Source organism: Macaca fascicularis, chromosome 1 (genome assembly GCF_037993035.2).
Source record: "Macaca fascicularis isolate 582-1 chromosome 1, T2T-MFA8v1.1".
NCBI classification, from domain to species: domain Eukaryota; kingdom Metazoa; phylum Chordata; class Mammalia; order Primates; family Cercopithecidae; genus Macaca; species Macaca fascicularis.
In genome coordinates this window covers 208,368,166-208,393,510 of record NC_088375.1, presented here as the reverse complement: position 1 = coordinate 208,393,510, position 25,345 = coordinate 208,368,166, and the positions used below count along the sequence as shown (strand labels likewise).

At 43.6% G+C, this 25,345-nt stretch overlaps 1 protein-coding gene across 4 annotated transcripts in view; it reads left to right on the top strand.

Annotated features, from left to right (window-relative positions):
- The window catches only part of ARID1A (AT-rich interaction domain 1A), an 86,239-nt gene that overhangs the window by 21,381 nt on the left and 39,513 nt on the right, over positions 1-25,345 (top strand). For all 4 annotated transcript variants that reach the window (XR_012423958.1, XM_045377147.2, XM_005544322.5 and 1 more), the window contains exons 2-4: positions 11,759-11,971; positions 13,253-13,705; positions 14,764-14,880. Coding sequence is in view for 3 of the 4 variants with exons in the window: in XM_045377147.2 (XP_045233082.2) it covers positions 11,759-11,971; positions 13,253-13,705; positions 14,764-14,880 (783 nt within the window). In the remaining variant the exon portion in view is untranslated. The remainder of the gene's footprint in view (positions 1-11,758; positions 11,972-13,252; positions 13,706-14,763; positions 14,881-25,345) is intronic.

The window sequence follows — 25,345 nt, the reverse complement described above, 5'->3', positions numbered from 1 at the left end:
TTTTTAATCCCTGTTTACAGATGGTTCTGGTGCCAAGAGATGAAGTGACTTGCTCAAAGTGGTGTGAAACTATACTTTATTTTTCTTTTTAAAAAAGTACAACCTAAATTTATTTGATTATCAGTTAACCTCTAGTTGATGACTTTGGGCTTCTGGTCTTAAGTGTATGGGACAGACCTTAATTGTTAGCACTTGTGTAGGATTATGATAGCTGACATTCTGGGTGCTAGAGGATACAGCAGTGAATTAAACACACACAGGACACATAGATTAAACAAGATAAATAAGTGAACCATATACTACATTAGTGATACATGCTTGGGAGAAAAAGTTAATCAGGGACCAAGTATAGGAATGTGCAGGGTTAAAATACTAGATGAGTTCACCAGGAAAGGCCACACTGAAGTGATATTTGACATAAAAGTGAGCTATACTAATATCTGGGTGAAGAAAGTATTCCAAGTGGAAGGATCTGTGAATACAAAGGCTTTGAGGCTAGAGGATGCCCAGCTGATTTGAGGAACAGTTGTTTTTTTTTTCTGAGACAGAGTTTGCTCTGTTGCTCAGGTTGCAGTGCAATGGCGCAATCTTGAACTCAACGCAACCTCCACCTCCCAGGTTCAAGCAATTCTCCTGCCTCAGCCTCCTGAGTAGCTGGGATTACAGGCATGCACCACCACGCCTGGCTAATTTTTATATTTTTAGTAGAGACGGGGTTTCTCCATGTTGGCCAGGCTGGTCTCAAACTCCTGACCTCAGGTGATCTGCCCGCCTCTGCCTCCCAAAGTGTTGGGATTACAGGCATGAGCCACCGCACTTGACCGTTTTTTTTTGTTGTTGTTCTTTATTACTTTATTTGACCCTGAAGTGTGGTACTACTATCTGTTCTGTTGATAAGGAAACTGAGAGACAAAAGTTGAAGGCACTGTAGGGGCAGAGCTCTTAAGCCACTGCATAGAACTGGCCATGTACAGTAGTCTTCCTTTATCTGTGTGGGGATATCTTCCAAGACCCCCAGTGGATGCCTAAAAGTACCAGACCCTGAATGTGCAGATGCCCCTCAGTATCCGTAGGGGGTTGGTTCCAGGACCCCCTGAGGATACTGAAATCTGGGGAATATATAAAATCGCATGATATTTGCATATAAACTATTAATATGTACATTCTCCTGTATATGTTAAATCATTTCTAGATTACTTATAATACCTCATACAATGTAGATATTATGTAAGTAGTTGTTATGCTATATTGTTTAGGGAATAATGACAAGAAAAAAAGTGTACACTTTCAGTACAGGCACAACCATCATAGGCCTAATTACATTTTTGATCTGAGGCTGGCTGAATCCGTGGATGCAGAACCCATGGATACAAAGGTTTGATTGTACTTTTGTTTTCCTGTACATGCGTACCTATGATAAAGTTTGATGTATTAAGCGCAGTAAGACATTAACAATAACTAATGATAAAATACAACAATTATGTGATTGTGGTCTCTCTCTTTCAAAATATCTTATTGTATGTAATGTTTTCAGATTGTGGTTGACTGTGGGTAACTGAAACCTTGGAAAGCAAAATCAAGGATAAGGGGGGACTCCTGTAGATCCAGAGCATTTCGGTTCAGCATTAAAGCAGATAGGAATTGCCAGGCCACTAGAGTTTCACTTTTTCTTCTACATTCCCCTTTCCTTTCCTGCTTTTGGGCATAGGGGAGCATGTTTGTTTTGTACACATATCTTTCTCTCTGCCTACCTGAAATTTATATTCTAGTCAAGGATACAGATAGCAAACAAGATAAATAAGTAAAGCATTAGTATGTTAGTGATACTTGCCCAGGTGAACCAGACAATCTGAGACTGAGTATAGAAATTTGGGAAAGCTTGATTTTGACTGAAAGTGCTGCTCATTTGGGAATCTGAGGTGCATTTCTGGCTTTTCTCTGCTGGCCAGGCACTGCCCTCTTCAGACCATTGTTTGGCTAAGGAAAATGGATGTACATCTGAATTCTAGAGATACTCTGCTGGAGATGGATTGGCACTATAACAAGCATTTCACATACTTATCATTTGAACTGTCTCATATTTTTGTTAAAGTTTTTAATCCCTGTTTACAGATAGTTCTGGTGCCAAGGAATGAAGTGACTTGCTCAAAGTAGTGTGAAGCTCTATACTTTTTTTTTTCTTTTTAAAAAGGTACAACTGGGCTGGGAGTGGTGGCTCACATCTGTAATCCCAGCACTTTGGGAGGCTGAGGCAGGTGGATCACGAGGTCAGGTGTTTGAGACCAGCCTGACGAACATAGTGAAAACCCGTCTCTACTAAAAATACAAATATTAGCTGGGCATGGTGGCGCGCGCCTGTAATCCCAGCTACTCAGGAGGTTGAGGTAGGAGAATTGCTTGAACCTGGGAGGCAGAAGTTGCAGTGAGCTGAGGTTGCGCACTGCACTCCAGCCTGGTGACAATGAGAGTCTGTCTCAAAAAAAAAAAAAAGTACAACCTTCCAGCTTGGCCAACATGGTAAAATCCCGTCTTCACCAAAAATACAAAAATTAGCCTGACGTGGTGGCACAGGCCTATAATCCCAGCTACTAGGGTGACTGTGGCAGGAGAATCACTTGAACCCGGGAGGTGGAGGTTGCAGTGATGGCATCACTGCATTCCAGCATGGGTGACAGAGCAAACAAGACTCTGTCTCAAAAAAAAAAAATACAATCTTAATTTATTTGATTGTCAGTTAACCTTTGGCCCTGTAGCCAAAATGCTCCCAGACTGGATACGAGAATCTCTTAAGATTAAAAATACAGATTCCTGGCCGGGCGCAGTGGCTCATGCCTGTAATCCCAGCACTTTGGGAGGCTGAAGCTGGCGGATCACTTGAGCTTAGGAGTTCAAGAACAGCCTGTGAACATGGTGAAACCCCATCTCTACAAAAACTGGCTATGATGGCATGTGCTTATAGTCCCAGTTGCTCAGGAGGCTGAGATGGGAGGATCATCTGAACCCAAGGATAGGAGGTTGAGCCTGCAGTGGGCCATGATTGCATCACTGCACTCCAGCTGGGTTGATAGATTGAGACACCTTGTCTCAAAAAAAAAAAAAAAAAAAAAAAAGATTCCTGGCCTGACCCCCGTCCCAGACCTGCTAATTAAGAATCTGGAGGGTAGAATTGGATTGAGGAGCTGAGGAGGTTGAGGTTCAACCTGGTTGATCATCTTGACCACTCCCTCAGGAAGTTGGTTTGAGAACTGGCATTGGACCCCAGATGTGCTTACTGCCTCTCAGTTTATCTGCTTTTTGCACCTGGTTGTACTGCTGCCTTCTGAGATAAAAAGTTGTAAAGAAGGGGACGTTTAATTTTATGAGATGACATTTTTGTTCTTGTTTGATAGTTTTCTTGGGGCCTGACTGTTGTTTTTATAACCCTGGTTTGTTTTTGTTTTTGTTTTTTGAGACGGAGTCTTGCTCTGTCACCCAGGCTGGAGTGCAGTGGCGCGATCTTGGCTTACTGAGACCTCCGCCTCCCAGGTTCAAGCGATTCTCCTGCCTCAGCCTGCTGAGTAGCTGGGACTATAAGGCACGTGCCACCATGTCCAGCTAATACTTGTATTTTTAGTAGAGACTAGGTTTCACCATATTGGCCAGGCTGGTCTCAAACTCTTGACCTCATGATCCTCTGTCCTCAGCCTCCCAAAGATTACAGGTGTGAGCCACTGTGCCTGGCCTAACCCTGGGTTTTAAGCAGTACCTGAAAGGATTTTTTTTCCAGAGAAGTTACTTGGTTTCTTTAGTGGCTTTTGTAATTTGTTTGAAATAGGGAGAAATTGGTTAGTTAAGTTTGGACTTAGAAAAAAGTGATCTTCATTTTAGGAAGAGCATTTTCTCTGGAAATGATGATAGCTACCTGTTCTGGAAAAGGTGGCTAATGAAAGTGCTCTGGATGAAGAGAGAAGTACTAACCATTTGTTGGAATTCATTAGTTTGATGCTCTAGCGGCTTTATTTTAAGGGCTCTTTCTGGCACCAAAGAAGTGAAGAAGTATCAGTCACCTGGTTGTGGTTTTTCTGGCATGCCTCTTTTTGGTAGATAGCTGTGAGGCGGTTATGGTTGGTTCTTATAATCTGATGGAGTTTTGCTATATGATTCAATGACTCCCTTTTGATCTCCTTTTTCTAACCTTAGTAAGTTTTCTCTTCTGGTCTGGAAGGATAGAGATGGTAGCCTATATATCGCTAAGCCCAGAAGATAATGAGGCCTTTGTTTTGCTTTACATCACGTTCTAGATGTTCTTGGTTTGACATCTGGTCGCAAGCCCCTTCCTGGAGGTTTGATCAGGCTGGTGCTTCAGGGGATATCATTGGAATGGGCTAAGTCTGCAAAGGGGAATGTGTCTGATCTTCTAGAATGGTTTCTGTAAGCAGAATGAAGTAGATAGAAATTTTCACTGATTTTTGTGGTGGTTTTTTTTGTTTGTTTGTTTTTGTTTTCGAAATAGAGCCTTGCTCTGTTGCCCAGGCTGGAGTGCAGTGGTGGGATCTTGGCTAACTACAGCCTCTGCCTCCCAGGTTCAAGCGATTCTCCTGCCTCAGCCTCCTGAGTAGCTGGGATTATAGGCACATGCCACCATGCTGGGCTAATTTTTGTAGTTTTAGTAGAGACGGGGTTTCGCCATGTTGGCCAGCCTGGTCTCAAACTCCTGACCTCAGGCGATCTGCACCCTAGGCCACCCAGAGTGTTGGGATTACATGCGTGAGTCACTGTGCTTGGCCAATTTTTATTCCACTTGGAAATTTATGGAAGCTTGAAAGAATTTTTAAAAAACAAAACTTTTTTGGGGAGTGGTAGTTCAAATTAGTTGTTGATGATTCCTCTCTCACCAAAGGCAGATGGTCAGTTTGTTTAGAACTTGAACGAACTAGAATGAATTGTGAAGTAGAAAACTGAGGTATGGTTCCTAGGTTATGAATGAAGAGAATCCTAGACTGAGTGGGTTTGATTCCCTGCATCAGGTGTGGGTATAATCTGATGAGATTTTTTTCTTTTCCTATCATCAGCTTGGCTTCAGGAAATTTTTAGTGTTGTCTCTGTTGAGGCCATATAGGAGGTTAGAAATCTCTTATTGTCCTAGGTCATATAAACAGTCATGTTTCCCCACTATTTAAAACAAGATGAAGGTAGTCTCCTTATTTTAGGAGGCAGGGTCTTAGGGGTAAAACTAAGACAAACAGGTTTCTGGACAATTTCTCCTCAGTTGGGGGCTCGGAGTTCTTGACTAGTCTTCAAAGAAGGCCTGAAGTACTAGGTGATAGAGAAAAGACAGGATAAGGGGCATTAGATATAGATGTCTGTGGCTGGGGAGAGAAGGGACAATGATAATGATTTATGCTGGTCATTTTATGTGCCAGGGTACATAGGGTGTTATTTATTTTTTTTTTTTTGGTGGAAGCCTAGTCTGTCCTGAGATTGCTCCTGAGATCTAAGTGAGCCACGTGCAGCTGGCAGGAAGCTGAAAGCTGTTGGTTGGGAGAGGCCTTAATTTTTACACTTGTCCCTGCCTGGAATGCCCTATCACAGGGGAGGGTCCCATGCTGGAACTGGATCAACAGCTGCCGCCTGTCCCCGGAATCACAGGAAGCGGAGGACGGGGTGCCTTTGTATAGGGAGCTCTGAAGCCAGACAATAGTTTGTGCTGGCGGGGCCATGTGGCGAGTCATGTGACCTGGGGCTGTTTTCTGCTGGGGTCCTTACCCATCTGTTCTCTCGGCTCTTTCTGGGTTATCAGGCGCCAGTCCAAGTCCTCCCAGGCAGCCAGCTTCATGGCCAGAGATTACGAGCACTAACCTTCCTGGCAGGGGCGGTGTGGCTTCGAGTTTATGCAGATTAGCCATGTGTTTCTCACTTCAAGGCGTTCCACAGGAAAAGCCTTTTCCTGTGTTTGGCTCTCAGTGGGCGGTTCCCAGCTTACTGTACTGGGACTCAGCAAGCAGCAGGCATGCACCAGAGGGATCACAGTACACTGGCCCCCCTCTCCATTCCACCTCCAATGCTACGTCACCACAACACAACCACTCGCGCTCTCATACTGTTGGTGTCATTCATTCGGTGCCAAGATTGCTTTAAAAAATTCCCTTGGCCCCAGTTCAAACAGGAGTACAGCTGGGATGTGTTAGATTTTAGGCAGTCTGCCCTCAATTTGAGATGAGTTATAAATAGCAGTGCCGACTTCCTTAACTACCGCTCTCTGAGGTAAAATGCAGGTTAATTACTGTGGGAATCAATTAGGGGGGTTCTTTTGGTTAAAGAGCCAGGGATGCATTTTTTTATTGTTATTATTAAAAGTCATATAACAAATCTAGCCAGGAATAAATTGAAAGCACAAGGAGTAATAATATTTAAATATCCAAAAGTCAAGGTTATAGCTCTAGGTTTACACTGGCCCCAACTAGTTAGCATTTAGGATGACAAAATGAGTGGTGGTCAAGACTTCTCTCTGATGGACACCTTTTTGGCAGCCCCTGGCCCAACCCTCTCTGTTCTTATTTTTGCTAGCCCTTGGCACTGTTGAGTACTAAATTTAGCTCCTTAGGGTTGCTGCCTGGTCACTTCTTTCTGTATCCTTGGATTGGAACTGGAGCTTTCCTCAGTTGTACTTTTATTTAAATAAAATTATGAAGTTTCTCTTTCCTGGTGCCATTGCCACGTGGTGTGGTACATTTTTGTAAATGGTGTATCTCTGCTTAGAAGTTTTGAGTTCTTGGCTGTGTCTTCTCTGCTGTCTCCTCGGTCATGGTCAGATGGAGAATTTGAAGCATATTTTAATCTGTGAGTTTCACAAAGTGGTTACTTTGGGTTATAAGACATTTAGCCTAGGTCTACCTTAAAAGTCTAGTCTGTTAATTTCAGCAGTTTTTGAGGGTCATTTTGGTTTTCCTTGATGCAAGAGGTTCCAGTAGCCCATTAGTCTGGAGGGTCTTGTAATTCTGTTGGATTGGAGCAGGGGAACTCCCTATGTAAGGGGTCTGTCTGCTAGCTGTTTGTTCTGAATATATTCAGAAGGACAAGCTGCTAGGCGTCCTTGCCTTTGATGCCCCTAAACTGCATCTTTTGATACATTTCATTTGGCAGGCAGTTTATAACATGGCCAGTGATCTGGAAGGAGATAAGTGGTGGATGGAGATGAGGAGTTTTCTTATGGCTCTTTCCTCCTTTTTTATTGTTATTTTTTATGAATTCAGGAGAGTATATAGCAGGGGGCCTGACTTTGCTGATCAAGGGGCAGCATTTTCCTCTCAATTATGTGTTTCTGTGGCAGAGCCTTTGCTTTTGAAGTGTAATCACAGTAATCTACTCCTGTGGTTTCCCATTGAAAGGATTTCCTCTGTCTTTCCCAGAGTGGAATCTCTGGCTTTTTGCAGCTAGGGTTTGGTGTTTCCATCCCCTGCCTTGTGCCTGCAGACTGCTGATACTGGCTTTTGTATCTTGCATCTAGGGATTTTTCTGGTGTGAGATTGCTACTTTCCAATAAAACTGATCAGTGAAGATTTAAGGCCCCTTCTCTGTTACTAGAGATTGGGAGATGGCATTTCATCTATAACTGCAAATCACAAATCGTTCACGATGGTTTTAAATGTCATAAGTGTGAGTTAGGTCTCTGCCGACCTCCCCTTCTGATTCAAGCAGATGTCTAACTTTTACATAAGACCAGAATAACCTGATTGTTTGAACTGAATATGTATTTAGTTTGCCAAATAAGCTGCATATTCTGTTGATCATAAGCCTTTTGTGATGGGAGGGAGTCAGAAATCTGATGACCAGAAAAAGGAAGCATATTGATTTTATTTTTAGAATAAAAATTTCTTTGATGTACATTTATTTTTTGGTCTACAAAGATTTCCTAAAGTTGAGGTGGGACATTCCTTGAACCCTTTATAGCCCTCATGTAAATAGCTGTACTCAATTGGGAGTGCAGGCCCCCATGTGAGAGAGGAAAATGTGACTTGTCCTTAGCCTTTTGTTTTTAAGCAGTGTATATGAGGATGTCCCTGCAGTTCTGAAATTCTCCCTGGTATCAACTTTTTTTTTTTTTTTTTTTGAGACAGAGTCCCGCTCTGTTGCCCAGGCTGGAGTGCAGTGGCATGATCTCCGCTCGCTGCAGCTTCTGCCTCCTGGGTTTAGGTGGTTCACCTGCCTCAGCCTACTGAGTAGCTGGGATTAACAGGCGCGTGCCACCACGCCCGGCTAATTTTTGTATTTTAGTAGAGACAGGGTTTCACCATGTTGGCCAGGCTGGTCTGGAACTCCTGACCTCAAGTGATTCACCCACCTCAGTGCTGCGAATACAGGCCTGAGTCACCGTGCCTGGCCTTGGAGGTTTTTTGTTTGTTTGTTTGTTTTTGAGACAGTCTTGCTCTGCTGCCCAGGCTGGAGTGCAGTGGTGCGATCTCAGCTCGTTTCAGTTCTCCACCTCCCAGGTTCAAGTGATTCTCATACCTCAGCCTCCCAAGTAGCTGAGACTACAGGCATGCGCCGCCACACCCAGCTAATTTTTGTATTTTTAGTAGAGGTAAGGTTTCACTGTGTTAGCCAGGTTTGTCTCCCAACTCCTGGCCTCAAGTGATCCACCTGCCTTGGCCTCCCAAAGTGCTAGGATTACAGATGTGAGACACTGCGCCCAACCAGGTTATTCTTAAAGTGTGCCTGTTCTCCCTTGAGTATTGTTATCCTTCTCTCTCTTTCACTTCAGTCCAACTCTTTTTCTACCTTCAAAGTCATAACCTGTGTTAGAGTTAGATTTAGGGTATGACCCTGGCTTTGTGGCTAGATAGTTTGATTTGGGCTTTGTCCCCATAGTGTCTCCTACCCCTTTTTGGAATAGGACAGCATTGCACATTGAACAATCACTGAGCCCAAGCTCTGTACTTTGGTATTTGGGAGAGCTTTGAAGATAAAACACCTGATCTCTGGCTTCCCAGAAGCTAGTCTTGAGAAATGCAATCAGTTAGTTGGAATAGTTAGCTGCAACTAAGTGTTAAATCTTAGGATGCTAACTGGATTTACAATAAGGCATTTAGAAATGTGAGAGATCAAAGTGTGCTGAAGATACGGGAAGTGGCTTCATTTTGAAAGGTCAAGTTTCTGTTACTAGAAGCCACTGTGGACAGGAGGGCAGGGCAGGATGCCATTGCATAGAGCTGGGTGTGGATAGTATGTGGGGAATCTTGGAGTGAGACTGAAAAAATGTGGAAAACCGGGTCACATTGTAGAGGGCTTTAGAGCCAGGTAGAAGCACTGTTTTATCATTACTGATAATCGCTACCATTTATTGGACGTTTAAATACCAGGTACTGTGTGAAGTATGTTATGTGCGTTTAAAGAACTGATGTGTTCAAGGTAGGATGGTGAGAGAGATAGGATTTGAACCCAAGTCTATCAAATTACTACACTATGCTCTATGTAATAATACTGTGCAGGATTTAGTAGTTAGGAAGTTTGAAACTATTATTGACCAGGGAGTGGTGGAAATGATTTGGGAATAGCATTGTCCTAGAACTGCTCTAACATAATAAGCCACTAGCCACATGTAGTTATGTGAATTTAAATTAATTAAATGTAAATAAAAATAAAAATTTAGTTCCTGAGTAATATTTGATAATTTAAGTGTTTAGTAGTTATCCATCACAGTAAATGTTATTGGCCAGTGCTTCTCTAGATCACTGGTTCTTAGCTAATAGTATATACCAGACTCATTCAAAGATCTTTAAGAAGGTTGGAGAAGAGCACAAGCCCTTCCAGACCCAGTAAATTGGAATCTCTAGAGAGAGGCCTAGCCATTTATGAAGCTTCACAGAAAATTCTAATCTGCATCCCTGGTTAATAGCTACTGCTCTAGAAGCTCTATAGTAACCATGGTAATGACTGCCCCTCATGTTGTGGGGAGACCTAGACTGACAGAGATACCCAGAGCAGGCTGATCTCTTTGTTCAACAAAATAGTCTCTGCAGTTGGAGGCCGCATGGACAGCAGCTGCAGTCTGGGATGAGATGAGGACCTCAGTGTGATATGTGGCATGATATGGCCATGTAAGCCCCCAAGCTCTTTACAGGAGAGAATGGTGATGTTTTGGCTCCATTGCCAGGTGTAATGGGGAGGACCATATGCTATTTCTTAATTGTTGTTAAATTTGAACTTCCTAAGTAACTCTAAAATCTATGTAGCTCTGAAATTATGATTGGGAACGTTATTGGAGCTTCTAATATGGATGAAAGACGGGCAAAAATTGTTTAGTTAGGATTGTGGGAAACAGTACTTTAATAATGTTGACATGTAGTAGTGATTTGGGACACAGTTTTAGTGTGATTTTATACAGTTCAGAAACATGGGAGAGGAGTATTCCCATCATCACTCACCAGGTTAGTTGAGAGTTCAGATATAGCCTAAGAAATAACTCTGCTTCTCTTTTTTCCTTTTGATATTAAGAACAGCCTCTGTGGCTTATTGTCTTATCTGTTTTCTTTCATGAAAGCTCACTTCTTCTACTATAAAACACTTAATAGCATTATTAAAAAATAAATACAGAGAACCAATTGTTTGGATGTCACCTTCCTTTATTTTGGAGGTTTTGTTGTTGTTTAAGGTCTTAATATCTTAAATTATAGAATAGCTTATTAATTTTGAATAATAGAACTGGAAGGAACCCTAGGGATAACCTAGACCAGTCCTTGGAGGTGGGTTCTAGTGGTCTGTTTTAACAAGCCTTTCAAGTGATTCTGATGCATGCTAAAATCAATGAACCACTGAACTCCTTCATTTGACAGTTAACGATAGGCCTAGATTATCAGTATCTACTTTACCCCCAATGTAAGAGCCAGTTTTTAAGTTTTATATCAGACTCACGCCTACTCTGCATCTTGTGTGTATCTAAAAGATGCTTAGAGGAACTTCCCCCTGCCCCCACACCACCAATAGATATAGGTAGATATTTCTGGCAGTCGAAGGTGTGCTCTGGAGCGCCAGTAGGATAAAGGCATATCAAAAAGTGAATGAGCTGATTGAACCTGTTGCTCCACAAAGAGCTGGAAAGAAAGCAACATCCATGATAGTCTACCATTGAATCTTCTTGTCTCTCAGAGAAACAAAAGTTCTGTCCTCCTTACATCTTCGAACTCTTGAATATTAAAGGAAATGAGCTTTTCAGTTGAGATGCACAAGGCTCTTAATTCAGAGTTACCGTTCCCTCAACTGTCACTTAGCTTCTTTGCTTATTTGGAAGAAAGCATAAATTTAAGTGTGCCGTAGTGCAGATAGGCTATAGGTGTTTAAGGGGAGTTTTCACTATTGGAAAAATAGAAACATCTAGATGTTTGTGTATATGAATTCCCCGTCATAGTATTGAAGCATCAATTTTGGTGTTTAACAAGGTGATGGCAGTGCATAGCAGCACCGTCCTCTACCAACTGAAGGGCCTTTGTTGTTTACACCTGGCCTGTCCCTTGGATCTCAAGCAGTACCACAGTTACAAAGTAGTTTTTAGCTTATAAGATGTTTTCACAAATAGGTGGTATTTTCATTTTTCAAATGACAAAATTAGGGTTCTGAGGCAGGGCAGTTGACTTAAAGGTTACTAGGTTAGTCTCATTGCTCTTTCAAAGTAACTGGATTTCTTTGTAGCATACAGACTGAAAAAACCTGTATACTTGGGTTGTATATTCAGTGGCCAGAGACCATCAAAGCTCAGGTTAATGAAATGCTTTTTATTTTGTAGCCATCCAGTCCAATGGATCAGATGGGCAAGATGAGACCTCAGCCATATGGTGGGACTAACCCATACTCGCAGCAACAGGGACCTCCGTCAGGACCGCAGCAAGGACATGGGTACCCAGGGCAGCCATATGGGTCCCAGACCCCGCAGCGGTACCCGATGACCATGCAGGGCCGGGCGCAGAGTGCCATGGGCGGCCTCTCTTATACACAGCAGGTAGATGGTGATTCTGATTACCTTGACCCTTGTTGCTGTCCAAAATCTGATCTGTGAGCTATAGAATCAGAATGTATCCTTGGCTTCCAAGCCTCTTGACAAGACTGTAGACCTGTTGGCTCAGTTAATTACAGAGTGCTACTAGCAAAGCCAAAGCTATAGGCACCGTCCCATGTGTGTTCCAAGGAGAACTACTCCCTGGTCACAGGTACATACCTCTTTTTCTCTTGACCTGACAGGCCAGCTTATACCTAGTGAGTGGTGATCTCTGAATGAGGTGGGATGAAAGGCAGTGGCTGAACACCTAGGCACTGCTACTACTAAGAAAACCATTCATATCATGTGCCCTGGGGACAGAAAAGGCCCTTTATGCTTCTGAATGCCTTTACCATATCTGCCATCTGGTTCAAAATGAATGTTACTGGGAGTAGAAGAAAAGGGGAAGATTGAACAGAAAAGATGTTAACAGCATTGTTACAAATGTTAAGATTTCCCCTTATCCATCTCCTTTTGTGGAACCATTCACATCATTATCTCTTTATTGTCATTTTTGTGTTGACAAAGTTTTCTATCACTTATATTTGATACTGATACTGAAAATAGGGAGAGAATATAAAACAAATTTTACTTCTAAGACTTTAAAGCAACGTATGCCTTTAATATAGAAAATTGTCTCTTTTTTTTAATAGAGGAAAGATGAGGTAATTTATTTACTTATTTTATTTTATTCTTTTGCCTGCTTACTAAATACATACCCAGTGACTAAAATAGTGCCTGGTACAAGTAATCGAGTAGGCTCTCAAACATTTTTTTTGAATGAAAACTAAATGAAAGAACCAAAGTAGCTTAGTGATTTGCACACTGTCTGAATTACTAAACCCTAGGTTTTCAGTTGGCTGAGCCAGGCTGCTATTGACTATTCATTGTGGTTAGGGTACAGATTCCTAACACTTATAAAAACAGTCTAGGCCGTGATAAAAATATTAGGCTCATTGGTAGAAACAGCTGCTCTTAAACTCGTGTTAGTTGCCTCAATAGTAAATAGTGTAAATTTTCAGTGGATAAATGTCCACTTGTAAACAAACCACCTAAAAACCCAGCTTGGCCGTCCTTCCTGGCTCAGTTTAGGCAGGGATGAGAGAAAAACCCCGGGCCTCCTAAGTATGAGGCCTTGCATGCTTGCTTTCTATACTCATCCTCAGTGCATAGCTTCTGACAAAACACTTCATCTTTCCTCATTCAGGAGAGTCAGTGCTAAAAGTATATTTTCGTTTCCTACAGATTCCTCCTTATGGACAACAAGGCCCCAGCGGGTATGGTCAACAGGGCCAGACTCCATATTACAACCAGCAAAGTCCTCACCCTCAGCAGCAGCAGCCACCCTACTCCCAGCAACCACCATCCCAGACCCCTCATGCCCAACCTTCGTATCAGCAGCAGCCACAGTCTCAGCCACCACAGCTCCAGTCCTCTCAGACTCCATACTCCCAGCAGCCATCCCAACCTCCACATCAGCAGTCCCCGACTCCATACCCCTCCCAGCAGTCCACGACACAGCAGCACCCTCAGAGCCAGCCCTCCTACTCACAGCCACAGGCTCAGTCTCCCTACCAGCAGCAGCAACCTCAGCAGCCAGCACCCTCGACGCTCTCCCAGCAGGCTGCGTATCCTCAGCCCCAGTCTCAGCAGTCCCAGCAAACTGCCTATTCCCAACAGCGCTTCCCTCCACCGCAGGTAAGATATCCTTGACCTCCTGCCCTTCCCTGTGTGTGACCACAGACAGCTTGGGGGTTAGTGTCATGAGAACTTTACTGTACAGAATGGTTCTCTAATGTGCACTTAAAGACCAATTAAACTCTGGGTAAACATGATAACTGGATTGATTGAACTAATAAAGGCATAACCTCCTTAACTATATAAAGATCTGTAGCTCTCCTTAATGATGAAGAAATAGGGCAATGGAAAGTTGTATAGATGGATAAGAAATTAAAGATAATGGGACTGAATTTTTTTCTTTTTTTTTTGTAAATCAACATCAGAACTTGAGCATCCAAGTGAGTTGGTCTTTTTTCAAAACAGTCACTTTGAGAGGTGGTACTGTACATTCACTCCAACTGCCATTCCATTCTGCTATCACTCAAAATACTTGGATCCCTTCATTTGGAATTGCCACCAGAGCTGATACCACATTCTTTAGAATACTCTCAGTGGTCGTAAATGTTATTTTTTGTGGGTGGATTTTGTTTGGGGAAATAGCAAAAATTCATTTGGAGTTATGTCTGGTGAACAAGATATAGGTAATAGAGCCTAAAATAGCATTTGGGGCTTTATTCTTTGTAGAGCCCAAAGAAGAGAGATGACTGAGTGATGACAGGTCCCCTAAAAAGTTTATGTATTGGTGGCACTGTTGGAATAAATATCTCATCCCAAGGTGATGTCTTTGAAGGAAGCAGTACTCATTTTAATGCAGAGGATCTAGCATGATTTTTGTGGTTTCATTGGTCTCATTCCTTGATAGATTTAACTTGAAGTTGGCCATACATTCGCATTTAACCCCAAGAAATAGCCCTCTGTAGGTAGCAATGAATGGGTGACAGTTCTGCCAGAAAGAGTCCACTGTTGACATTCTTGCAAGTCACGGCTTGGATTTTTCTGGCCTTCAGATAATACTGTTCGCAACTGGGCTTTCTCTCACACTCATGAGAGACAGTCCCATAACCCTTTCACCATGAAGTAAGCTTGCCTGGTTTATCAATACCAGGCCATCACAGCTTTTGTTTTTCTTGTTGTAGGAGCTATCTCAAGATTCATTTGGGTCTCAGGCATCCTCAGCCCCCTCAATGACCTCCAGTAAGGGAGGGCAAGAAGATATGAACCTGAGCCTTCAGTCAAGACCCTCCAGCTTGCCTGTGAGTATTTCTGCACCTTCTGAAAGGTGATGGGGCAGAGAGGAAACCAAAGCAAACTAGTTTCTGGTTGGAAGTTTTGGTAATTTTGATCTAAATGAATAAGTTATTTCTTGAATTCAAGGAACTTAAAGGTTGACTTGTAGATGTCTATTCTGTCTCCCTGCCCAGGGAATAGGTTTATGATCTGTTTAGTTTGTTTTTGTTTTTTTAAATATTGTGCTTTTAGACATGGACCCACATGAGGGGCAGAGAAGATGGAGATATCAGAAGCACTGTCTGCTCTCCATCAAAGTTGAGAAAAGTATCAGTTTCTTGACTTTACTCTTAAGGACTTAATTTTTAGGCTTTTGGCTTAATGTTTAGCTACGAGGTAGGATCCTGGGGCAATTCAGCATGCGTTGTCACATTGAGCATTGCTGGAGCAAAAGCAGTTTTTCTGGTGGTGATTTTGTGTGACTACTCTTTTTTTTTTTTTGGTAGAGTACTTGATGCCCACATGCTTAATTATGGAATCAGGTACTTATTTATGGAATGGACTGACCATATCCTGAGAAAGGCAGTATAGTCTAGTGATTAAGAGCTTGGGCTCTAGAGCCAGAGTTCCTGGCTGTTCAGGCTTCTGAGGCCAGAATGCAGATAGGACGTCTGAAACTGTTTCTCAACAGAGTTCCTGGCTCTAGATTCTGCCACCAACTCTGTTTCATGGGGGTGGTGGTGAACATTAAATAGGTTACTAGAGAGCACACACGAGCACTGCACATTGTAGGCACTCCATAAATGTCAGCCTTTGTAATCATCGCCTCAGAGGGCATTGGGACTGTACTTTATACCTGAAAGGCAGTTAACACCAACTAGGTGGTTGTGGGAACCTTTACCGTTAGTCTTAGCTCTGTGGGCAAGTTACTCAGCCACTGAAAGTTAATCTGCTGGGCACAGAGATAAAATAGGCTACTCTGAAACCTAGTCATCTGGTAAGATGGTGGGTAGCAAACCCACCATGACAAATCCTGCTTCAGATAGGAAATGAAAATTCAGCCACATATCCAGATAAGAATCTTTTGGAATTTTGACTCTACTTGGATTTAAAGCCTGTGTCTTCATTTATTCTGACCTGAGAGAAATGGTTTCAGGATCTCTAAGAAATAGGCAGAAGGCGGGAACTCTCTTCATCATGAAGCGCCTCCCATGGATTCCCCTGAAGGTCTCTGAGACACCTCAGTAGGGCAAGGTCTGCAGAATCCCTTAGTACCTGGTGTTCAGGCTTCTGAGGCCAGAATGCAGATAGGACGTCTGAGACTGTTGACTTTCTCAACTGAGGAATTGGGGGAAGGAAGTGCCTTAATAAAGCGATCACTCTTTGTTCCCTTCTCATTAGTGTCTGTTGCAATCCTTTTCTGCATCCTGAACTTCATTGGAATGTGCTTTTTAACCTGATTCAGTCAGAATGTGTAACCACTCCCTCATCATCTGTGGTCTGTGGCTAAATCTGGGTGAGGTGCTATTGTGTCAAGAACCCAAATCGGTGGATTTCTGTCAGTGCTGTAAGTTGCTTCGTTCCGAAAAGTTTTTGCTTGCTTCTGGTGACCTTTTGATAGATCTGTATTTGGCTTTTTTTCTTTTTTTTTTTTTTTTTTTTGGTCCTGAGAAGCCTTGTATCCAGAGATGCTACATGTCTAGTAAGGATTGGGAATCTTAAGAACTTCTTATCTGACCCACTGAAGTGAAGGTGAAGGTTTTGGCAGCCTTTTAGGCCCAGGGGATGGTTGTTCCTGGGAAGCCTATCACAAGGAACATTCCCAAGTTCTGACTTTTTCTAAAGATTCATCCAAATGGGTCATTTGCTCAGTGGTAGAAGCTCCATGTGGGAGGTAAGCTGGCTGGGTTATTGGCATCTTGTTTTTTGAATTGCTTTTTATCCCTTTGCTACTTGGACAGGCATCAAAAAGTGGTTATTCTTTGAAATTTTGGTTTAATGCCAGATTTGCCTACGCAGGCTAGGAAGCAGCCCCATCTGAAGAAATGAGAAGTTGGATTCCCTACAAGAGCCCTCTCCTTTCTTAACCAGTTTGTTAAAGGATCCCTAGGTTTGCCAGTGCATCCCTTCACTAAACAAATGTTTGTGAGATATCTATTGGCATCAGAGCAGATTGCAGGCTGGCTGGAGAGCAGCGCCTCGGATTTCACATTGCCCTCCTTACTCATTCATGTTACCTCCCTGGCCCTAAAGGCATGATTGTGACCCTTGAATATTACAAAAATTAAATTTTGAGGAGTCTATGCTCAGCTATTGATGCCAAGCCATTTAGGTGCTATTATCCTGATCATGTTATCCATATATTTAAACCTCTCAATTATTTTTTCGTTAATCTTAGAATAAAATCCAGATTTTTTTTTTTTTTTTGAGAGTTTCATTCTGTTGTCCAGGCTGGAGTGCAGTGGCACGATCTTGGCTCACTGCAACCTCCGCCTCCTGGGTTCAAGTGATTCTCCTGCCTCAGTCTCCAGAGTAGCTGGGTTTCCAGGTGCTCGCCACCACACCCAGCTAATTAATTAATTAATTAATTTGATATGGAGTCTCACTCTGTCACCTAGGCTGGAGTGCAATGGCACGATCTTGATTCACTGCAACCTCTGCCTCCTGGGTTGAAGGGATTCTCCTGCCTCAGCCTCCCGAGTAGCTCCCGAGTAGCTGAGATAACAGGTGCCTACCACGCCCACCTAATTTTTGTATTTTTAGTAGAGACAGGGTTTCACCAGGTTGGCCAGGCTGGTCTCAAACTTCTGATCTTAGGCTATCCACCTGCCTTAGCCTCCCAAGGTGCTGGGATTACAGGTGTGAGCCACCTTGCCCAGCCTAAAATCCAGAATCTTTAATGTTAGACATCAGAAACACAGGTTGCTGTTCCCTCTCAGCTCCCGTCCCCTGTGTCTTTCTCATTCAGTAGGTCTGGAGTGGGGCCTGAAAATGTGTATTTCTGACAAGTTCCTCTGTGATTCTGTTGGTGCTAGACCAGGGGTGGTACTTTGAGAACCTCTACTTTATTCTTTTTTCTCTGCCTTGCTCTTGGCTTTCTTTCTTTTTTTTCTTTTTTTTTTTTTTTTTTTTTGAGACGGAGTCTAGCTCTGTTGCCCAGGCTGGAGTGCAGTGGCCGGATCTCAGCTCACTGCAAGCTCCGCCTCTTGGGTTCACGCCATTCTCCTGCCTCAGCCTCCCGAGTAGCTGGGACTACAGGCGCCCGCCACCTCGCCCGGCTAGTTTTTTGTATTTTTTAGTAGAGACGGGGTTTCACCGTGTTAGCCAGGATGGTCTCGATCTCCTGACCTCGTGATCCGCCTGTCTCGGCCTCCCAAAGTGCTGGGATTACAGGCTTAAGCCACCGCGCCTGGCCTGCTCTTGGCTTTCTTTCAGTGTCTCTAAGGCATCACATGCCATTTTTTGCTTTCAGACCTTTGCACACACCCTTCCCTTTGCCTCATACTTTTCCCTTCAACTCTTCCTGTTCATCTTTCAGACTATATCTTAAAGATTGTTCCTTCAGAAAACTACTACCTAATCAAGCTTCAAGACACAGCTTAAATAACTTCTATGATGATTTCATTGACTAAAGGCCATTGTTAGTTTACCTTAAAAAAAAAAAAAAAAGGGCCGGGCATGGTGGTTCACACCTGTAATCCCAGCACTTTGGGAGGCCAAGGCGGGCGGATCACGAGGTCAGGAGATCGAGACCAGCCTGGCTAACATGGTGAAATCCCATCTCTACTAAAAATATAAAAAATTAGCCAGGGGTACCTGTAGTCCCAGCTATTCGGGAGGCAGAGGCAGGAGAGTCGCTTCAGAACCTGAGAGGCGGAGGTTGCACTGAGCCGAGATCGCGCCACTGCACTCCCAGCCTTGGCGACAGAGTGAACTCCAGCTCAAAAAAAAAAAAAAAAAAAAAGTGTAGCTGGTCGCGGTGGCTCACGCCTGTAATCCCAATACTTTGGGAGGTCGAGGCGGGCGAATCACGAGGTCAGGAGTTTGAGACGAGCCTGGCCAACATGGTGAAACCCCGTCTCTACTAAAAATACAAAAGTTAGCTGGGCGTGGTGGCGGGCGCCTGTAGTCCCAGCTACGCAGGAGGCTGAGGCAGGAGAATTGCCTGAACCTGGGAGGCGGAGGTTGCAGTGAGCCGAGATCGTGCCGTTACACTCTAGCCTGGGCTACAAAAGCGAAACTCCGTCTCAGAAAAAAGAAAAAAAAATTAGTTAATGCCCAGGGTTCACAGAGTTCTGATTTGTTTGATTTGGGATTTGGGCATTGGTGTGGTTAGCGGCTGTCCCAGGTGAATCCTGATTTGCAGGTAGAGATCTATTCTAGACTGTTTCAGGTTCCTTTGCTATAGTAAACTTTTTTGTTTTTTTTTTTTGAGATGGAGTCTCTCTCTGTTGCCCAGGCTGGAGTGCGGTGGCACAATTGCAGCTCACCACAACCTCTGCCTCCCAGGTTCAAGCAGTTCTCCTGCCTCGGCCTCCCAAGTAGCTGGAATTACAGGTGCCCGCTAACACACCCGGCTAATTTTTGCATTTTTAGTAGAGACAAGGTTTCACTATGTTGGCCAGGCTGGTCTTGATCTTCTGACCTAGGTGATCCACCCGCCTCGGCCTCCCAAGGTGCTGGGATTACAGGTATGAGCCACGGCACCCAGCCTATAGTAAACTCTTAGCACCCATACTTCTTGTCAGTACTTAAGTATAATTTAAATTACTTATTTATTGCAAGTTCAGTGAGGGCTGACTTGCTCTCTTACTTATTGTCATAGTGCCTGGCATGTAGTAGGCTCCAACTTACTGAACAGATGAACCTGAGCAGCGTTCATTATAATGCTCATTCAGGAACTATACATCTGACAGGAGCAGCTTGACTATATTACCAGATTGTTGTTTCCACTGCTAGGGCAAAGCAGGTATCACAGACTGTCATGGGGAGACACAAACTTCGTTTTAGAGAATGGATTAATTTATTTGTGCCTCCTGACAGTGGCCTTAAGAAGTGAGGTTAGGCTGGGCGCCTTTGGCTCACGCCTGTAATCCCAGCACTTTGGGAGGCCGAGGTGGGCAGGTCACGAGGTCAGAAGATCGAGGCCATCCTGGCTAACATGGTGAAACCCCATCTCTACTAAAAATACAATAAATTAGCCAGGCGTGGTGGCATGTGCTTGTAATCCCAGCTACTTGGGAGGCTGAGGCAGGGGAATCGCTTGAACCCGGGAGGCGGAGGTTGCAGTGTGCCAAGATGGCACCACTGCACTCTAGCCTGCAGGACAGAGTGAAACTCCATGTCAAAAAAGAATAATAAATAGAAGAAGTGAGGTTAGGGTTTGTCATCTATCTTGTAAAATGTCTGCCACTTCACCTTATGTTAATAAGGTTGCCAGAAGTGGTGGCTCATGCCTGTAATCACAACATTTTGGGAGACCAAAGCGGGAGGATCCCTTGAGCTTAGGAATTTGTGACCAGTCTGGGCAACATGGTGAAACCCTGTTTCTAAAAAAAAAAAACAAAACCAAAAAATTGCCAGGTGTGGTGGAGCATGCCTGTAGTCACAGCTACTTGGGGAGGCTAAGGTGGGAGAATCATTTGAGCCTGCCGTGAACTGTGGTTGCGATTGCATTCCAGCCTGGGTAAGGGGGGGTTGGAGGTGATTCTTGTAAGGGATATGTGAGCAAATCTAGGTGTTTCATTAAGGTCTTTATATATATTCTTTGTAAAAAAAAAAAAAAAAACGAAGTTTCACTACGTTGCCCAGGCTGGTCTCAAACTCCTGAGTTCAAGTGATCCTCCTACTTTGGCCTCCCAGAGTGGTAGGATTATAGGCGTGAGCCACTGTGCCCAGCCCAGGTCTTTAATTTCTTCATTTTGGGATAAAATCTTTAAGGGACTCATCTGGAAATTGGTATCTAACTTTTGATAATAGTCATTTTTGAGACCATATGGAGTTTTATCTTAAAGCTTCTATTTAAATGATTCTTCCAAGTGTATGCCGTTTCCCTAGAATAATGAATGCTTGCCTTTTTTTTTTTTTTTTTTTTTTTTTTGGAGACAGAGTCTTGCTTTGTCACCTAGGTTGGAGTGCAGTGGCACGATCTTGGCTCACTGCAACCTCCGCCTCCTGGGTTCCAGCAATTCTCCTACCTCAGCCTCTTGAGTAGCTGGGATTACAGGTGTGCGCCACCACTCCTGGCTAATTTTTGTATTTTTAGTAGAGATAGGGTTTTACCATGTTGGCCAGGCTGGTTTCAAACTCCTGACCTCAAGTGATCCACCCACCTCAGCCTCCCGAAGTGCTGGGATTATAGGCGTCAGCCACTGCACCCAGCTTCTGTAACTTTCCTTACTGAGACACATTTGTGAATTTACATTTTGGTCTTGAAAGTATACCTAGGATAGAGTAATGGAAAATGGATACGGGATTGAAAGCTGTGATCTGAAGAGGTTAGCTAGTGCTTCACAAACTTTAGCATGTGTTAAGAATCACCTGAATTACTGCTGCTACCTGAGAAATTCTGATTCAGTGGGTGTGGGCTGGGACCTAAGAATTTGCATTTCTAACAAGCTCTGAAGTGGTACAGATGCTGCCAGTTCAGAAGACCACAGTTGGAATGAGACCGAGGTAGGTAGTAACCTTCTGAAAAGGGAAGGAAAAAAAAGTACTAGACTAGGAAGCCATAGCGGTAACTAGAATAATAGTGGTGATTTACACTATAGTTTGACTCTTGATGATTTGGAAGGCACACTGTGGGTTAAGAATGGTAGAAAGAAGAAACTTGAAAGAAACTAGATCTCCTGTAGCTGTGGCCTCAGTGCAGTTTATTCCTGGGTAGCGGAACCGTTGCCCTGCCAGTACCACGCTGGGAGCTCCACTGCTCTATGGTGCTCATCACTGGATCCCTTCCTTTAGTGGGGCCAAACTTAGTTGGTCACCAAATCTTAGTCTACCACAGAAATGGTTTTTGCTTTTGAGTCTGGTTTCCCCTCTCTCTACTGCCTTTTGTTTTTTCGGGTCCCTGTTATCTCTCACCTGGTGTCTTGCCACAAACTTCTGACTGTTCTGTTTCTTTTCTTCCCCTTTTCCTTCCAAGTCTGTCCTCAACATAATCACCAGAGTGATCATCTTTAAACAAACAAACAAACAAACCTGGCCAAGTTACATTAATGTTTTAAAACCTGGCTACCTGTTGTCTGTAGATTTAAGTCCAAGTGTGACATACAAGTAAGTTCCTTTGGGATCTGGAGGATGAGGAGGGATGTAGGTAAGTTTCCTGTCCCTGGAGTAAAACCAGGCACACTTTTTGCTGTGGGTGTTATGTAGAAAACAAGTAGACATTTGACAAGGGTTGAACTTGCCTGACTTCTGAGGTCATTCGAACTCTTGGGTCCATGATTCTGAATATGATACGGTTGCTATCCTGAAGGATCCTCCTGTGTTTCATTAGTAAAATAGACATAAAACAGAAGACCATGTGCCTGTGTTATAATGAGTGCTGTCAGAGTTCGGCAAAGTCACTGATCCATTTATGTCTCAGTAGTTGAAGAAAAAAGTCATGTTGAAGTTCAGTCAGTATGAGCTAGATGTGGATGTATTTAAGTGGTTACAAAAGGAAGAAAAGTCCAGCTTGAGCAAAGGCCATGCAGGAATGGGGATGAGGTGAAGTATAGATACTTGGGGGCTGGTCAGCTTCCTGGGGTGGGAAGTAACAGGAAGGAAAGCTAGATCACAGGGATCCTGCTGAGCTTCAGCCATTTAGATCTGATCTCTGGGCTTACAGATAGGTAACTGGTGCAATCATGTGATAAAACTAGTATTTTACCAAAATGATCCATTAGTTTGTAGTATGCTTTGAAAAGGGGAGAGTCTTAAAGCAGTGGAATAAGTTAAACCGTAGAACTACTTCTGGCAAGAGGTATGGCGTTCTGCTCCTTCTGTCTCATTTGCAGAGCCACCTGCTCCCACATGTGGAACATGCAGGAAAGAATATAGGACTGAGAATAAGTGGGTTCTGCGGGGTGGAATATTTAAAGATTTTGATTGACTGGTGGGCAGGGAGAGTCTCATTTTTGAGAAGTTAAATTCCATATTTATTTTGTGGAATATCGTAAGATTTCTGAAAACAAATGTCCAGTTTCTAGTTGGAGATAGGAGACTGAAACTTAGGTAAGACCTGAGTCTGGATACGAGTTTGAGAGTTAACTGTGGTAGTTAATAGTTAAACCATGGAATGAAACAGGCCTCCCAAACTGTGGAGTTTAGAGATAGAAGCCAGATGGAGCTCTGGACCATGCCAGAGGCCATCAGGTAGAAGCAGCCAACAGAGAGTTGGAGAGATCGGAGAAGGACCAGGATTGTGTAATATTTCTGGAAGCCAAGGGAGGAGGGAAGATGTCAAATTTGTATTTCAAAGAAAATAGGCAGTTGGATTTGTCATAAAGCATTTTATTGGGATCCTTTTTAGATAAGGAAAAGGCCTGATTTCTGAGGGCTTGAGAAAAGGAAATGAACAAGGGAAAGGGAAAGAGCACTCTTGAAAGGCACTGAGAAAAAGGAGAGTCTGGCTGAATCAGTCCAGTTCCTCCGCTTCATCCCAAAGACCTGCATATGTATAAGGCAGATGGAAGAGGGAAAGGTGAAGGTGCTAGCAGAATATTAGGAGGGTATAAACAGGCACGTCTTTCTGGAATTGTGAGAAAAAGGAATCAAAGGCATCCACTGGATTAATTTCTAAGGGACACTATACCCTTGGCTGAAAAAAAGGTTATCTTAAAGCCTGTTGTTGAAGATTTGGGTCATACTCATTTCCTCAGGTTAGGTAGGACTGGATGTTATTGATATCGGGAGGGAGGTGGAGAATAGAATTAGGATTTGTAATGTCTATCAAATTATCCCGGCCGGGCGCGGTGGCTCAAGCCTGTAATCCCAGCACTTTGGGAGGCCGAGACGGGCGGATCACGAGGTCAGGAGATCGAGACCATCCTGGCTAACACGGTGAAACCCCGTCTCTACTAAGAAATACAAAAAACTAGCCGGGCGAGGTGGCGGGCGCCTGTAGTCCCAGCTACTCGGGAGGCTGAGGCCGGAGAATGGCGTGAACCCGGGAGGCGGAGCTTGCAGTGAGCTGAGATCCGGCCACTGCACTCCAGCCTGGGCTACAGAGCGAGACTCCGTCTCAAAAAAAAAAAAAAAAAAAAAAAAATTATCCCTTGAGTTTCTGAGCCATTCTTTAGATTTCACTTAACATCTTAGCTATTACCATTCATGTTTTTACTTCTGTAATGCTCTCAGACGCTGAGATCTTGGTCTAGAAAGAGGAAATGGGAGGGAGCTATGCTGTCCCTGTAGAATCCAAATTTTAGAGGGCAGGATTAAGGCTAGGCAAGGAGCTACAGTCAACATCAGTTGTTCTGAAAAGATAGGAATTAGAATGTACAGAATACCCACTCCTGTTTTACATATGAAAAACCAAGGGTCAGAATCAAGATTTGAATCTAGCTCTGATATTTCAGGTGAAATATTTCCTCCAGCATCCCACCCAGTAGAGGAAAGACATGGACAATCTGATCCTCTCTTCATTTTTAGGCAAAAGACTCAGCTCTTTGCCATTTAGCATTTACTAGACTTGAACTAAAAGAAGGAATGTCAATGGATTTCCATTTTACTTCTGTTTTCCCAGACATCCCTATGATGGAGGCACAGATGAGTTGTGGAAAGGGTGGGTGGTAGGAAAGATAGCCAGACATATAGGACCTGCTTGGAGGAACTAGCCAACTAGGGAATCACCTCAAACAGTGAACCGTTGACTAGAGTTTGGTTCCTGTGTTGGATGAGAGCAAGCCTTGTTCTGTCTCTGTCTTCTTAGAATATACTGTCCTGGTCAGTGCTAACTTTAGTCAGTTAGATCCTTGTGACTCAGTGTGGTCCATTGTCTAGAAGCACCAGCATCACCTGGAAGCTTGCTAGAAATATAGATTTTCAGGCCCTATCCCAGATTTATTGGATCTAACTCTGTTAATAAGATCTCTAAGTGATTCATATGTCGAATGGTTTAGAAGCACAGAGACCCTGACAGCTGAGAATAAAATTTTCAAATGAAGTATCAAGCTGGTAGGCCAGACACGGTGGCTCACACCTGTAATCCCAGCACTTTAGGAGGCTGAGGCGGGTGGATCATGAGGCTACTAAAAATACAAAAATTTAGCCAGACATGGTGGCACACACCTGTGATTCTAGCTACTCAGGAGGCTGAGGCAGGAGAATCGCTTGAACCTGGGAGGCGGAGGTTGCAGTGAGCCAAGGTCGCGCCACTGCACTGCAGCCTATGTGACAGAGTGAGACTTTGTCAGTGTGGGAGACCACCACCAGTTGTTTCGTGCATGTTTTGGGGACCCTGGCTCCCGGTGGCTTACCCAGTTCAGAACCCGTAGTGGAGCCATC